The 17,309-nt window shown below is 37.6% G+C and overlaps 1 protein-coding gene across 1 annotated transcript in view; it reads right to left on the bottom strand.

The window, feature by feature from the left end:
• The window catches only part of LOC107730214 (stAR-related lipid transfer protein 9-like), a 57,832-nt gene that overhangs the window by 29,780 nt on the left and 10,743 nt on the right, over positions 1 to 17,309 (bottom strand). Inside the window, exons 3-9 of the mRNA XM_016540976.1 lie at positions 14,980 to 15,108; positions 4,865 to 4,981; positions 4,749 to 4,781; positions 3,071 to 3,129; positions 2,829 to 2,941; positions 1,044 to 1,186; positions 31 to 98 (exon numbers count right to left, since the gene is read on the bottom strand). Coding sequence (XP_016396462.1) covers positions 31 to 98; positions 1,044 to 1,186; positions 2,829 to 2,941; positions 3,071 to 3,129; positions 4,749 to 4,781; positions 4,865 to 4,981; positions 14,980 to 15,108 — 662 coding nt within the window. The remainder of the gene's footprint in view (positions 1 to 30; positions 99 to 1,043; positions 1,187 to 2,828; positions 2,942 to 3,070; positions 3,130 to 4,748; positions 4,782 to 4,864; positions 4,982 to 14,979; positions 15,109 to 17,309) is intronic.

Genomic DNA, 17,309 nt, shown 5'->3' on the forward strand with positions numbered 1-17,309 from the left:
TTTGGTTTAAGTTTAAACTAAAACACTAACCTGCCAGCCAGGTCCACCAAGTTGATCTTGCTCACTATTTCCGAGGGAAGGTTATTTTCCAGAATAGCCTATAAAAAATAAAAACTATTTTCACAAGAATATTAGCATTCAAAGGTTTGGGGCCAGTAAGATTATTTTTAATAATAACTTATGCTTATCAAGACTGCATTTATTTGATCAAAAATACAGTAAAAACAGTGAGGTAACACTTTAGTATAGGGACCAATTCTCACTATTAACTAGTTGCTTATTAGCATGCCTATTATTAACATATTGGCTGTTTATTAGTACTTATAAAGCACATATTTTGCATGACCATATTCTACATCCCTAATCCTACCTAATACCCAAATTAATAACTACTTTACTAACTATTAATAAGCAGCAAATTAGGAGTTTACTGAGGAAAAAAGTCGTAGTTAATGGTTTGCTAATTGCAAGAATTGTACCTTAAAATAAAGTGTGACTAACAGTAATATTGTGTAATATTATTAAAATTTAAGATAACTGGTTTCCATTTTAATACATTTTAAAATGCCATTTATTCCTGTGATGGATATGCTGATTTAGTGCCCAAAAAACATTTCTTATTATTATCTATGTTGAAAACAGTTGTGCTGATTAATATTTTTTAGGATTTTTGCATGAATAAAAGGTTCAAAAGAATGGCATTTATTAGAAATATAAATCTTCTATAACATTATAAAAGTGTTCAATGTTACTTTTGATCAATTTAATCCATCTTTGCTGAATAAAAGTACTAATTTCTTTAGAAAAAAAAATCGTACTGACCCCATACTGTACAAAAACAGTATTGTAAAGGTGATTTCATTACATTTTTGGCACATGGATAATAAATCAAAATATCTAGTGTCTAGAGTGAAATATGTGTGAAATATCTAGTGTGACTAGAAGCCATTTAGTTACACAACTAAAGTAGTCTAATGCCGTTTGGGATTTGAAAAAGACTGATGAGAGATCTTCAGTTGCTATCAACTTAATGAGATTCAAACCTGTGTGTATTGAATGGTAAAGATGGCATGAGATCTACTGCTAGCGTCATGGACATGTGTAGCGGCTGTGATGCGGTTAGCGATGCCCTCCTCAAGCAGATCCACTGCTTGTTTGTAGTCAGTCACTACATGCTGAGAGAGACCTAAGATAAACAGCATAATAACATCATCATCCTTTCCATGATTTGAGTCACGGACACTCTCTTCCTGCTAGAGAATAGAAATGGAACAAAATGAGGAAGATCATCATCTTTCAGTATGTAAAGTAGCCTGGAGTGCTAAAACATTTATTAATTGATCTTTTAAGAGTGTAATTTTGGGCCCGAGTTTAGTCACAGTTGCTGTGTGCATTTGTGCGTTTTAAATTACAATATATTTTAGCATTTGGACAATTTTTTGTTGTCCAACTGGTTGTTAATATGTCAGGAATGAACAGAATTGTTACAAATTAAAAAATGTATATATTTTGGTATTCAATGCTAAGAAAATTCGCATATTTTAATGTTTACATGTGTGTTTACATGTGTGAGAAACACATCTTGGTCAATACACAATGCCTCTGTACTGAGCTTCTAGCAGCAACATGGAAGTGAGGTCACTTCCTTTGCTGCACTGGGCTTTCTCCTAATACACACAATGACTGGGTGTTGGACAAGAAGGGAGAAAGAGAGAGAGCACAAGAAAGAGGCGGAGCAGATACAGTCATACATGCTGGCTACTCTCAGCACAAGCTGTGGTGGGAATTGAGTTACAAATGCAAACAGTCAGGAACGAATAACTTATGTACACAATTACCTCTTTAAAGGGGTCATATGATGCAATTTCAAATTTTCCTTTCTCTTTGGAGTGTTACAAGCTGTTCGTGCATAGATAAGATCCCTAAAGTTGCAAAGACTAAAGTCTCAAAACCAAAGAGATATTCTTTATAAAAGTTAAGACTCGTCCACGCCCCCCTAAAACGCCTCGTTTAAACACGCCCCCACATGTCTACGTCACTGTGTGGGAAGATTTGCATAACACCGCCCAAATGTTCACGCAAAGAAAGAAGGCGTAACTTTTATTCTCGCTGTAGTATTGTTGTTGCCGCCGCCGCCATGTCGTGGAGACACTGTGTGTTTCGTTGTGAAAGCGAAACTACTTTGTTTGGCCTTCCAAAAGAGAACGATATCGCTGAGGAAATACATAAACTTCGCGCTGTGGGTCGCCGGATCGGCTTTCACCGTGGACGAAGCGGAGTCCAGCCCGGGGTCGTCACATGTGGTTGCCTCAAGCCCTCCGGACGCTCCTTCGTCGAATCCGCCGGCCTCTGCTCACGGTACACGGCATCACAGTATGGTAAGGGGCGTAACATTTCCGTCACACGCTTTGAGGTATTCGGCCAATCACAACACACCGGATAGCTGGCCAATCAGAGCACACCTAGCTTTTTTTTTTTAGACCGATGAGCTTTGTAAAAATCGACGTGTTTCAGAAAGGCGGGGCATAGAGGAGAAACAATAATGTACAGTATGTGGAAAATAATGTGTTTTTTGAACCTTAAACCGCATAAACACATTGCATTACAAATACACAACATAATGTTATTTTTAGCAACATCATATGACCCCTTTAATAAAAATACACAATAATTAATCAAACGTTATAACACAGTGAGCGCTTTCCTCATGTTTTCATTAGTAGTGGTTACACAAGGTAATTTGACTTTGTTTGAAGGGCTTCACCAAACTTCTTTCTACAACAAATCAGCATGAAGGGCATTTTACGTTTGCTTTTGTGAACACTCACCCTGCACATAGGGCCCCTTCTCTGGGTGTTCTCGAACCCTCAGGGGTGCTGGCTTCTTCTGCTCCGCCCCTCTCAGCAGATCACGCACACGCTCATTATAGATCTCTAAAAAACTGAGAGGGAAAATCAGGTTGTGATTTGCTTTTGCTTACAGGCATACATCTTGCTTCATTCTCAGGATAGGCTTGCTGATACTGTTGCGAAAGAGTCAAAGAAAAAGAAACAGAGGGTTTCCTTCTCACCTTATTTCAACTCTACAGCTCTGTCCATCTGCAGACTCAACTCCAGACCTAAAAAGACCCTTTAACAAAGGGTAAAAAATAGGCTTATTTAGTAAGAAAATATTCATAGGAGGTAACCCATTATCACGTACTCAAATCATTTACTCACCCTCGTGTCGTTCCAAAACCATACAATTTTAATTCATCTTCAAAGTCATATTTGATGAAACCTGAGAGATTTCTGTTCCTCCATTGAAAGTCCATGCAACCAAAAATTTGATGCTTCAAATAGCTCAAAAGACATCATAAAAGTAATCCATATGAATCAAGCCGTTTAATCTAGGGCCCTATGAAATTCATTTTATTTTTTCCCAAATTCCCTTTTTAACTTTTCTGGATTCCCTTTTTTCCCCGTTTTAATTCTTCTAATGTTTTACTGGTTCAATTCAATTGTATTAATCAAAAAGCATTTCTAATTAATTAAAATCATGAAACTTACACAATTTACTAAGTTTAACAAAAATTTTATTTTTAAGGCCCTATGAAATGTATTTTTTTTTTTTTTCTGTATTATTCTGTTTTCCATTAATTTTCTGAATTCCATTTTAATGGTTTCATTAAATCTTAATAATCAAAAGCATCTCTAAATAATTGATTTTATATAAAAAAAAACTTTTTTCTTTTTTTTCAGAAATACTGTTATGTATTTACATTTTTCTTTAGTATGTGTGTAGTAAACGAAACCTGCACTATTTTTTCATACAGAGACATGCAGAACAGGATCCATAATTAAATAGTATTTTGTGGCTTAATATTCACAGACACTAGATCATATCGCATTTTGATTTAAGTGTACTGACCTATTTTTGATTTATTCATCCACAGTTTGGCAAATTCCTTGACATTCTGCATTATACAGTAAATTCTATTTTTATGACTGGATTCTGCTATTCCGACCGCGTTTTATCATAGGGCCCTAGGTTTAATCCAAGTCTTCCAAAAAGACACAACCACTTTTTTATGATCATTGATCAACATACATACAAAGACTAAAGTCTCAAATCCAAAGAGATATTCTTTATAAAAGTTAAGAGTCAGCCACACCTACCTAAAACGCCTCGTTCTAACATGCCCCAACATACCTACGTCGCTCTGTGGGAAGATCTGCATAACGCCGCCAAAATGTTCACGCAAAGAAAGAACGCGTAACTTTTATTCTCGCTGTAGTATTGTTGACACTGCAGCCATGTCGTGAAGACGCTGTGTGCTTCGTTGTGAAAGCGAAACTACTTTGTTTGGTCTTCCAAAAGAGGACGGCGTAACATTTCCGTCTCACGCTTGAGGTATTCGGCCAATCACAACGCACTGGATAGCTGGCCAATCACAGCACACCTCGATTTTTCAGACCGATGAGCTTTGTAAAAATCGACGCGTTTCAGAAAGGCGGGGCATAGAGGAGAAACAATAATGTACAGTATGTGGAGACCCCTTCAAATTGATTGTGTCCCCTCAGAAGACATGAATTAAACTCCTCAAGTTTACAGTTACAACGTCTTTATACTTCTTGAAACATCAAAATGTGGTTGTGTGGGGACAAAAATCATGAAAGTCTTATGGCTTTGGAACGCCATGAGGGTGAGTAATTGATGACAGAATTTAAATTTTTGGGTGAACTATCCCTTAAATGCCAGTAACTTACTTGACAGATCCTTGGTGCCAGTCCAATGGAGTCCTGCACAGATAAAGAGGACACATAATATTTAGGTTGAAATAGTGCTTCGCCAATATCTTTATCTCACACAAGTAGTTACTCACTGGAGTGCCCATCATGGTGTAAGTTTTCCCTGAGCCCGTCTGTCCATACGCAAACAGACACACGTTATACCCCTCTGAAGCTCCAGACAGGACACACACACCCAGGTCTTGAAACACCTACAGGTGGAGAAAGCACACTTTTGACACACACATTTTAAGAAAAGCACTTTTTATTGTAATTTCTATTAATAAGTCTAATGTTCTGACACACAGGTGACATTCTTGTTCTGTGCTCTTTGAATGGGTTTATTGACAGAATGTGACTGTTGATCTGTGTTTATTTGAGAGAAAGAGAGAGAGCCTGTTCTCTGAAGGTTATGTTTGTGCAGGTTTCGAGCAAAGAGAATGTGCTGCGTCTGTGTTCGCCTGAGATTCTCAGAGTGTGTGCCGTTCTCACTGTAAGGAGAGGAGAAATGAAAACAGAGACCTACTGCTCTCTCACCAGCCCCACTTGGACTGCTTTATTTTCCTCTTTCTCTTCCTTCAGTCTATTTTTCTTCAAAATTATTGAACCCCTGTGTCTTAATGAAATCGCTTTGAAAGAATGTTCCACTACGCTGGCATTTGTTTGTATTACACTTCATCTTGGCTACGCCACTGGCTTGACACATGTCTGGTGAGGGCAAAGTTCTCAATCAACTTTGCTGTTTCTAAAGAGTAGTGATGCATCAAAATTGCAGCAACCAAAAATATTCGGCTAAAACAGCTTTTGGTTTTAGCCGAAATAGTTTAGGAGGGCCGAAACCACTGACCGAAACAGTAACGTTTAATTAGCTTTTCCAATATTGCATTTTGGCTGTGTCAGCGTCTCTTTCATGCACATAGTGTGGACACACTTCATCGTGACCAAAAATAACGCTAGAGTAGCAATATGTAAAAAAAATTCGGCTGAAATATCGACAGGCGGTTCATTGCCAAATAACATGATTACGACTGGTTTAATTTATCACTTGAGAACACAACACATTAGAAAGCAAGCAGAGTTCAATTACCCAGGCTTTATTTTCGGTTTCCTTTTTTGGCTAAGTGAAAACTTTAATTTGGGTTTCAGTAAAAAATGTCGGTGCATCACTATTTTACAGAGGCAAGCTTCAGCATTACTACTGCTTATAGTAGGGTTGGGGAATAGTTTAAAATTAAATTTAAATTTAAAGGAATAGTTCAAAAACGAATATTATGATATTATAATCGCAATTTGTGAAAGATTTTTTTTTAGACTGATCTTTTCAATGAATCGGTTTATTAATTGCACAAAACTGGTCTGAATGTTTAATTCACAAATCTGACTGATGTTTTCCTTGGGACAATTAACAGACCACTGGAGGGGAGGATTATTATGAATTGCACATGTAACACATGTGGACACTTTTATGGCAATTTTATTTATTAAAGCTTAAAAGCTCCATTTCCCATTCATTGTAACTTTACATTATTCAGATTCCTCCATTCACGTTCCACAGAAAATCATACAAGTTTGGAGCAACATGAGGGTTTTGGGGTGAACTATATGCCTGTAAGACTATCTGACACTCTGGACATGTACAGTAAGAAAACAACCCCACTGCCATAAAGTTGGCTTGACGTTGGACTTTCGATATTTGCAAGTGTAGGGACCGTCTCTAAAGTTACATACGACATACGTTAGATTTGTGATATTTTGTTAAAATAAACTGTCAAATTATATCTAAATATTGCTAAATATACCTGATTCGTAGATGAACACTTTACAGTTGGTATTGTGACTGTAAGTCATTCTCTTCAAATGCTATTGAAGTTACAATCATGTACACCAATGTCGTATTTAACTTTAGAGATTGTCCCTAAACTTGCGAATATAGACGTCAACTGCCAGTGGACCGCGATTCCAAAAAGCATTGTGAGCCTGAGTAGACCGTAGGTCTAACTAGGTCCTTTGGTGCAACTGGTTTACGACTGCATTTAGGCTCACAATGCTTTGGGGGGTCACGATTTTCTCTGTGTAATTCGACATAATAATGTGAATCTGTGAAAATATCTTGCAACTCTGCAGTTGATCGAGTTTATTGTTTATTTCTTTATTTTCCTGTTATTTCTTTATTTATTATTTCTGCAGGTTTGGTCCTCCATACATGCCAACTCTTAAAGGAGGTATTAATAGCCAAAAAAAGAAAAACAGGTTAATGCTCAACTGCCAAACGATTGTTTTTCACACACCTTTGTCTATCTTCATGAACATTCAAAAGCATTACAAAAACTAAACGCATAAAAGACAATCTTTCTTATTGTGTACTACAGGTGTGGGAGAGAGAAAGTAATTTGACCTTCACATCCACTGAAAACCCAGTGAGTCAGCAAAACAAGAGACTCTCTCAGGGTATTGTAACCCAGGTATGTATTTGGCTGAGATGAGAAGAGTCCTGGGGCTGCTGCGGTCTCTGTGTAGGGTGTGAGTAGAGGCTAATTGGGATGCTGTCTGCAGGGAGAGCCGATCAGCATCTAGCAGCCGCTTCTGTCTGACTCACTCTAATTAGCCTGAGCTCTGAGCTTCTTCAGCTTGAAAGAATCAGTGAGGGAGCTTGTTAGAGGAGTCCATCTTAACTCACTCTCCACTGAACTCTGCTCATGCAAGATGCTTTTTTTCACTGTCACAGCACGTTCTTTTAATTTGCTCTCCCTGTCACCACTGGACTTTTGCCTGAGCACTCTATAACAACTTCTTAAACAGCAATGTGCTTAGGGTGGGTAAGTAGTGAACTGGCACACGACAAGTAATTTGTATAACTTCACTAAAAGCAAAATTTGTTCACTTTTGATAACAATTTAAAAACATTTAGAAGCACCATCAAGAAAGTAGGAGTTTTCAGAGAAGGTAATGATATACGGTGACTTCTGATATACGGTTTTCTGAGCGCAAACATCTGAAGCACACGCACAGAAATCAGCTGAGTACTAAACTCTTTCATGTCTTATTGCGCTTAAAGTTTATGTTAAAAACACACAAAAACAGTCGGTTATGTCAGTGAAGGTAAACAGCTGGGAAAGAAATTACATGTTTATATTAGATCTGTGTGGCAGCAGTGTAACAGTAAATAAATCAATAAATCCACTGCTCTGTTGTCTCCTCTGAGGCTGGGACTCTGAATAGTGTTCTGTGCTCATCTGTGCAGCCAAAGACAGAACAGTTAGCATGCTTTGCTTGAACTTTCGCCATGGCATTAGAACTGGTACACTGTTGTCCCTTGCGAAAACACAATGGTGGTGCCGTGGGTGGAAACGTGCAGATTAAGGGGCGGTAATATTATAATAAGATCCGCTTTCTAAGTCACGGGGGGAGCGAAATCTGACGCGCTCATTCACAAGTTTTCAGAGAAAGGCTTACCAAAAAAAACTACTGGGTTGTTCATTTTCACGTTTCCTGGGTTGGTAGATGCACCGGGAACCGATTATAGCACTTAAACGCAGAAAAAGTCAGATTTTCATAGTCACCTTTAAAAAAAAAATCTCTTTCCACTTGCCTCATTCACATTGTTATTTTTACAGAAAAAAAATGTGACCGCAATACAATATGACCACAGAATAATAATAATAATATTTGAATTAAATCCCCTCTATGATTATGTTTGTGCATGCAGTTATGAATGTGTGCATGTGTACAGCCATAGGAAACCTTGGACAAAAGCATCTGATGTTTGCTTTCCTCCTTTTCCATCCTCATACCACAAACAAAAACAATTGGACTTTTGGTCACAATGCAAGAGGAAAGCTGAATATAGAGTTGATTCTGGACAGGAAGTTGTCCAGAAGGTTAGTGCTTCGGGCAACGTGATCCCAAAGACCCCTACGAGGAGACGCTCGATCAGGGAGGGGCAAACCCAAAAGTGGGGCAGTGGAAAGGAAGAGTCAGGCGGTCTAAATTAAGGGAGATGACGTCTTTCAATAACAAACAACACTTGCGTGGGTACGGTCTTGGCTTCTCGGTTAAAGGGTTTAAATGCTGTGGTTAAAGATGTAGTAAAAGAGAGGTTGAAAGCAGGATGCTTCAAGATTAGTTATTCAAGTAGAAAAGAGGGATGGATATGAAAGGAGGAGAGAAACTCCATTAATAAACTGTTAGTACGTAATACACCCACTTTAAAATCTTAAGGCCTGTAATCAGTGTGTGGAGCGCTACAGTGGGGAGAGGCTCTTTAATGTGGCTTTCTTAATAGCCACCTCTGAAAAACTCCTTGTTTCTTGTGAGATCTCATGGGGAGTGCCAATTGAAGCCCATCCAAGGCAAAGGCCATCCCAGACCAAAGACCAATTTGTCAGTTCCCCTTGCATATACAGTACAGGGACAAAAATACAGAAACACATGGTTTACATTGCAGGAACTCGAGGAATCACACAAATACCAACAAAACATGAAATCAAAAAGTCAGTATTAAAAAACTTTATACAAAATATGACGGTACCAATTATGCCATACCGTTTAAAAGAAATCACAGCTTTGCATCGCCGTAATAAATTACATTTTAAAATATATTAAAATACAAAAAGGTTACTTTCAAATGTAATGTCACTATATTACTGTTTTTACTGTATTTTTGATCAAATAAATGCAGTCTTGGTAACCATAAGAGGCTTTTTTCAAAAAATTGTTTACAAATGACCCATTTATGTTGCTTAATAATAAATCATGATTTCCTTTCAGGAATCTTTGATGAATATAAAGTTCAAAAGACACGTGTTCATTTCTGCGTCATTGAAAAAATTGATTTTACATGGTCAGTCTGTGTGTAAAGATGTTTTGTGGAGATTTTCTTCACGCCACTGACACAGAAACCCAGAAATACCAAGAGCATAATAAAGTCATGCACTGTATCCAAAAGAAAAAGTGGGAGGGGAGAGAGAGAGAGAGAGAGAGAGTGATAAACCATAAGAGGCTTTTTTCAAAAAATTGTTTACAAATGACCATCGCCAATTTTTGAACGATAGTGTATGTGATTGAAGTAATAAATATTAAATTTTTCAAATATAAAATCTAGATCAACAATGCAAAACTATAAACCTGAATGCAAAATGTACACAATGAAAGTGGATGGTGACGACAACTACAAATTATCATTTTATGGTAAAAGAGCAGCTTGGACATTGTGCTAACTATCTCCTTTTGATCCATGCAAAAGAAAACAAAATCATTCAGGTTTAGAACAACATAAGGCTAAATAATGAGCAAATGATGCCAGAATGTTCATTTATGAGTAAACGATCTCACTGAAACTGTGTTATTGTTGCTAACATATAGTAGAAGATCCAAATAATGTATGTGACCTTCAAACTTGCTAATAAATACAACTAGACTTGGTGATACTTTCATGTTATGATTCTGAGATCCTGTTTATAGCTGTATGCGACTGTAGGGAAAGCTGGGTTAAAGGGTTGGTGGGGTGGACTGTGGGAGAGAGAGAATGACACAGAGCTGATTGGCAGGGGTTCAACTCGCTTCTCGTTTGTCATACTTTCACAGACATTATGTGGGTCAAATTTGCAAGGGGAGGGAAAGAGGTCAGGGGATTCTGAGGGCTACACAGAAACGGCCTACAGAAAACGAATGAGCTAAAGAATGAGAGTGAGTGAGAGACTGGACTGGAGTTTCAGCAGGAATTCCAAGACACCAACTGTTGCTGCAATTAGCCAATGAGCCAATCAATCTCCTCCTCCCACTCTAATAAAAGTTGCCCGTATCGCAGCTGGTCTTTTTAGGGTAAATGACTTTCACAGCCTGCAGCACAATTTAAAGTCCACACTATAGTAATGAAGAGGTACATATACTAAAAAGTTGGAATCTGTAAGATTTTTTAATGTCTCTAATGTTTTATATAAAACCAGCATTGTGCTCCAGCTCTGGACCAATGACGTCCTCTCAGCACAATCTGTCTGTGAAAAATTATTTACTAAAGCAGCTGTGCTGCTGGCAAGAGAGGGGCTGCAGCTAAAAGCGACCCCAGTGCCCTTCACCTTGCTCTACTTTACACTCATCTTTTGTTTAATGCTATCTCAACTCTCTCAAAAAATGTCATTATTCAAGCTGTGAAAACTTGAGAAAATCAAATCAATTGAAACTGAAATAGAAGAGATTTAAAGGGCACATATCATGGAAAACAATTTTCACTATACTAGCGGGTGCTTTTAATATGTAGCTCTGCAAATAATAACTTTTGAAATAAAATCTATGTGAATGCCTAGACATGGATTTTTTTCTCTCATAAGGAAGGATTCACTTATAATTGTTTAAAAAAATGGCTTTGAAACATTTTTAATCAGAAAATGTTAGTAAATTTCACAAATAGTTACAAAGAAACGCACATAACATGAATTGAATTAAATGTGAAATTTTGAAGTAGAAAGACTGAAATAGAATTTTCTTGTAAACATACTCCAATAATCTTTGTTTTATTTAAAGGGATAGTTCACCCAAAAATTAAAATTCTGTCATTAATTACTCACTATCATGTCGTTCCAATCCTGTAAGACCTTTGTTCATCTTTGGAACACAAATTAAGATATTTTTGATGAAATCTGAGAGCTCTCTGACCCTGCATAGGCAGCAATGCAACTGAAATGTTTCCAGGCCCAGAAACGTAGTAAGGACATCGATAAAATAGTCCATGAGACATCAGTTGTTCAACCATAATTTTACGAAGCTACGAGAATACTTTTTGTGCACAAAGAAAACAAAAATAACGACTTTATTCAACAATTCTTCTCTTCAAAATGACGTATTCCGCCATTATAGAGAGTATTCTCTGCACGTAAACAAGGCGCAGCGCATGCATGTTCTACGTCAGCAGCATCACGTGCATGTGTTGTTTATGTGCAGAGGTACGTGCGTTAATTGCGTTAAATATTTTTAACATGTTAAACTAAAAAAAAAAAAACTAAACGCCTGCGTCAGCGTGCTAATTTTGACAGCACTAATCTTAATTTGTGTTCCAAAGCTGAACGAAGGTCTTACGGGTTTGGAACGAGGGTGAGTAATTAATGACAGAATTTTCATTTTTGAGTGAACTATGCCTTTGAAACTATTTATTTTTACTACCAGAGTGCACTTACATTTTGCTTAAAAGTCAGCATGAAATTGAAATTCACCTTACATATTTTCTAAATGCATGTTATTGATCTCATTGTGAGAAATTATGTTTTTATTATTATTTTATTCTATTTTTTTAGCTGGACCTTCCAATCATTTAGTCTGCATAAACCCTGCCCCTTTCCTAAAATCAACTGCAAGCTCATATTAAGATCTGCAATCAACAACCAATTTGGTGCATTGGTTCAACTGGTTCCTTAAAAAGAACTAACTCAAAAGAATAATTCAAAAATGGTTATTTTGTTACAAAAGTGTGCCCTTAAAGTATTACCAATGGTTTAGATGCTGTTTAATCCAATACCCAGTAATGCATTCAAGATGTGATCCAACCTTGCCTTCACAACAGCTGGCTTCCATTACCCATCTTTATCTATTCTGCTCCAAGGCCTGATTCCACCTCTCCATCTTGCTCTCAGCCCTCTGCTTTCTCTTCATACATGGACATATACAGAGAGACATGTTCCTCCAGAGACAACCACCAATCTTTTAGCCACTAAAAAACCCCCCAGAAAGTATATTCCCACATGCACAGAGAGAAGCGCAGGGAGGGGCAGCTGGCTTCTAAAGGGAAATAGTGGGGGAGAAGTTGGAGAGAAGAAGCATGGCTGGTTTCCCGTCCACTGAGACGTCTCTGGAGACCCCACAGGAAGGAGAGGCTCCAGTCTCATTCTGTTGCTTGCAGCCACAGAGAACAGCAGTTCACAGGAAGATCCAATTAAGGAGTAACATGTGAGACTTCATGAGAATCTTTTCACTAAAAACCAATTAAACTAAATTGGATAAAACGATTCAAACTTAATATTAAATGAATGATATTTAATTAAAAAAAAGATGAAAGCGAGCTGAACAGAGAAAAGCATTTATCCTGTCTGTAATGTGGTCTCTTACTCTTGCAAATATTTACATGCTAACCAAAGTTTCATTCAAAATCCCAGTTTCTAGAGTTACTGGTACTACACTAAAATTGTGGTAACTTTGCATCAGCTATTAATGTTATTACAAAATTAGAGTCTGTGTGAAATTAAAGACTTCACTTGTGACATATTTCTGAGTGAACTAGAATAATGAATGAGAAAAAAAAATAGAGGGTGAAGCCTGATTTTAACACACCTCCTCTCAATCTCTAGCTCACAGCAAACTGCCGTTTTTTTTAGGGAAATGGTTCAAGGATGTTTGTCTACAGCGTAAAACTGATGTCACCAGAGAAAAAACATCAATCCAGAGGGGAAGCAAATTTTCAGATTTTGATCAAATTTTATAAAGACAAAACATATTTTGTCCTGTGAATTAACTTTCATGGATGAATTGATCACCACAAAACTAGTAATGTACACTAAAGCCCAAAGTATACTTCAATTTTGACAATTTTGACATGAACACTTAGCTTATGTAGACAGCTACACGCCTTTTGAATTATGCTGTACTTGATTTGATAGCATGCACAAACACCAGCAGTCAATTTTTATTTCATGTGGACTTCAAACTAAATTATGGGTCAATTCTGCAAGCTAGTACACTCTTTGTCTTAAAAATCATGCTCACAAGGTGCTTTTTAGGATATCAAATCACAAAGCAGAAGATGGATCTTACTGAAGTTTTTTTTTTTTTTTTGACACTTGAAGTTTTTTTTTTTGTTGTTGATCACAGTGCACCCATGATGATGAGGCTGTCTGGACTTTTATTTTGCTTCAGATGGGAATCCCTCCCACAGGACTCCAAAAAGAGGTCTCTCTGACCAGACTTTGCTTCAGGCCGCCCAAGGAATGCAAGCTCCAGGCTTCTGCCGTAAAGCTCTGACTGGGCAAAATTGAAAGAGAGGAAGCGAGAGATGAGAAAGAAAAGTGTTGTGCAGACAAGGTCATCCTCTGTGCGTGGGCCATCACAGCTCAGTCTTTCATACAGTGTGGACAAAGTCACTCTGAAGGGAACACCAGGGCGTGACTGAGGAGAAGGTTCACTGACAAAGGAAAGATATAGTTCACTAGTTTAACTTAACTTGGTTAACTGTGAGTACTATGTGTATGAGATCCGTGCTTGTTGGTCTGAAGTTTGAGAGAACTTGTGGTTTTTGCAGCAGTCCAACAGTATTCAATTAGTTTCAATTATTGCTGAATCAATGAAATCTCATTGTTTCAATATCCCACTCTACAAAATATCTTATGATTGGCTGTAATTCTATCAATTCTACTTCACAAAGGACAGAGAAGTTGTGAAAGTTTGAGTTAAGGCTCATTCACACACCAAGCATGAAAACTATGAAGGTTACTATAACTATACATTTTTAATAGTCATTCTAATTCTATAAGAATAGCGTCCACACAACAACTACATAACTATAACGATAACGGCACAGAAAAATGATATCATTTAAATCACTTTCATAAATTTTTTTCTAGCCAATCAGAAACCACCTGACTTTAAAGAGCTTGAGCATTTAAAGCAGCATATAATAAACAGTGTTATTGTTTGTTGGTGTGGACACTAATATAGTAATATAGTAATTATATATATATATAAAAGTAATATATAGTTATTTTTATAGTTAATGTTCATGGTGTGAATGCCTTTAAACCAATGCAAAAACATTCTCTATGCAAGCATGTGAACACAAAGACCTCGAGCTATGTAAGGTTGATATAGGTTTGAAAACAATTCATAACACAAGTGTTGCATTCTCAACATTGCAGGGGGGGGGTGGGGGCTTTCACAACTACATGTCGTCCAGCCAACTTTGCGCACCCACATACAGGTTAAAATAAACAAAATCTTACACTATGTAGGGAAGACACCCTTCACAGAGATGAGCAGTGTTTTGATTCTGCTGAGGGATAATATTTCCTCAGACCTTTTCCTGGTGGGTCAAAGGTTTTGATTACGCTATCATCCTGCAGTGCTCCGATTATCATGCACCAGCCTCCACCCAAGACACAGGAGATTAACAAGCTCATCAGTGACATCAACATCAGTGCAGATACACTAAACATGCATAAGAGTGGAAGCTCACCTCCTCTTGTGACGCATAGTTGGGAGCCGCTGGATCCCCGGACCAGTAGCAGAAATCAAACCCAAACTCCATAAACTTCTCCCTGGAGTCAGGCAAACCTTCTGATCGCCTGTCCAAACGCCCCTCCAACTACATAGAGAAAAAAATGGAGATAAATGGAATACAGTTTGCAAAATAAACTAGATTTTTTTTTAACATTTCCTAAGATTGGTGCTTCTTCCCTGCCACAGTGCCGTTCTGTGGTTTGCTTAACTAGTATAATGCATTTTATTTAACTATATAATTAACCATGGGCGACACCCCCCCCAATTGTCAGTCATGGAATCCCTGATGTCGGCCCCGCTGCAGCGCTTAGCCAAGCGCTAAATACCCTCAACGTGTTTTTGCAGCGTTGAGCAATGTAACCAATCACAGACATATCTGTTGATTTCTTGAACGCAATGGCCAATCAGAAACGTTTTGTCAGAATTCACTCACCGCTGAAAGCGCCGCAGTTTTTAAGTGCAGTTTTGCACGCTCGTGAATCATCTCATGACTAAGTGCAGACGCGATGTAAATAAGAGATTCATTGTGCAGTTTAGAGAGCTTCACTGATTATAACGGAACTTTGTATGATCGCGATGAAGATAAGTGTGATAAAGGGAGCACGCTTTGCGCACTTTCTAGGGTATAATCCATTCAGAATTTGTATGAAACTTTCGTTTTTCGGACACATAGGCTACATCCTGCAAAGTTTCGGGAATGACATCAGCATATTTATGCGAGATTCACTCTCAAAATAGCAGTGATTAGCAATGGACAGAACATAAAATATGTTGATTTCATTAAAAACGGAAACATTTCAAGTGACAAGGGAAAAAGACATGGGAAACTTCAGTGAACATCAGAAAAGCAGCGTGCACATTTCTGGTTAAAAATGAAAGGCCATCAACTGACAAACGGGAAGCATCACCATTCAAGTCAGCAGGAAGAGCCAAAGCTAGTCCAAAGTTTACTAAATGGTGGCAACCTCTTGACTGCTTTTATGCGTTGCAATACGGTAGGGCATTGTTTTGATGCTTACATCAGAAAAAAAAATATTTTGCTTTTATTTATTTATCTTATATATATATTTCTATTTCTTGCCCACCTGACTCAAGAGTCAAATGTCGCCCATGTAATTAACTAACCACATATGTGTCACAACCAGCATCACACAGGTTGTGGTGTAATAACTTCTGCTAATTAATCAATTTGAGATCAAATTAATGTCAGATTATTGATGTAAACACTAAACATGGCATCAGAAGACTACTTCACTATTTTGGTACTCTGTTGTTTTGTTTTATTTCCAGAAGTTTTGTTCAATCATGGGTTCCCCAGGTAGGGGTGGGCGATATACCGGTAGACACGGTTAACCGGTAGAGATTTTGGACTGTTGTCTCTATCGCGGTTACATGCTCACATGACGTTGCTGTGCTACATGGTCACGGAATCTTATCATTTGTATGTGTTTATAAGAATTGCGGTTTTAAATCAAGTGATTGTATGCTGTTGAAACACAATCAGCAGCGAAAGAGAACTCATTTCGCTACATCTGCGCGCACATGTGAAGACGGTCCTCATAGAGCAAGGGAGTATTGAACGGAGTTATTTATGCCACTTTTTAGGCCTTCAACAGTTAAACACACACACACTTGTATGTGTCAAAATTCCCAACTTTGCAAGTATCCTCATAAACACAGTAGGTCTTAAGTGAAAGCAAACAGCTGAGGAAGAAAACGTGTAACAGTATTGGATCCGGGCAGCTCTTAAAGTGACAGCAGTCTAAAATTCCTGCTGTCTGTCATTCATGTTAATCAAACAAAAGAGAAAAAAAATCTCACACTGCTCTTGACTAAATTGCTTTTGTAACTTTAATAAGAAGAAATATATATTTAATTTACACAATGAAGAATATGCAGTGTTTTTATACATTTGAACGGAGTTATTTATGCCACTTTTTAGGCCTTCAACAGTTAAACACACACACACTTGTATGTGTCAAAATTCCCAACTTTGCAAGTATCCTCATAAACACAGTAGGTCTTAAGTGAAAGCAAACAGCTGAGGAAGAAAACGTGTAACAGTATTGGATCCGGGCAGCTCTTAAAGTGACAGCAGTCTAAAATTCCTGCTGTCTGTCATTCATGTTAATCAAACAAAAGAGAAAAAAAATCTCACACTGCTCTTGACTAAATTGCTTTTGTAACTTTAATAAGAAGAAATATATATTTAATTTACACAATGAAGAATATGCAGTGTTTTTATACTGTACATTTGATTACTTTATACAATGTATGTAGCATTTC

The sequence above is a fragment of the Sinocyclocheilus rhinocerous genome, unplaced genomic scaffold (assembly GCF_001515625.1).
Source record: "Sinocyclocheilus rhinocerous isolate Xijiao unplaced genomic scaffold, SAMN03320098_v1.1 scaffold1419, whole genome shotgun sequence".
Lineage (NCBI taxonomy): Eukaryota > Metazoa > Chordata > Actinopteri > Cypriniformes > Cyprinidae > Sinocyclocheilus > Sinocyclocheilus rhinocerous.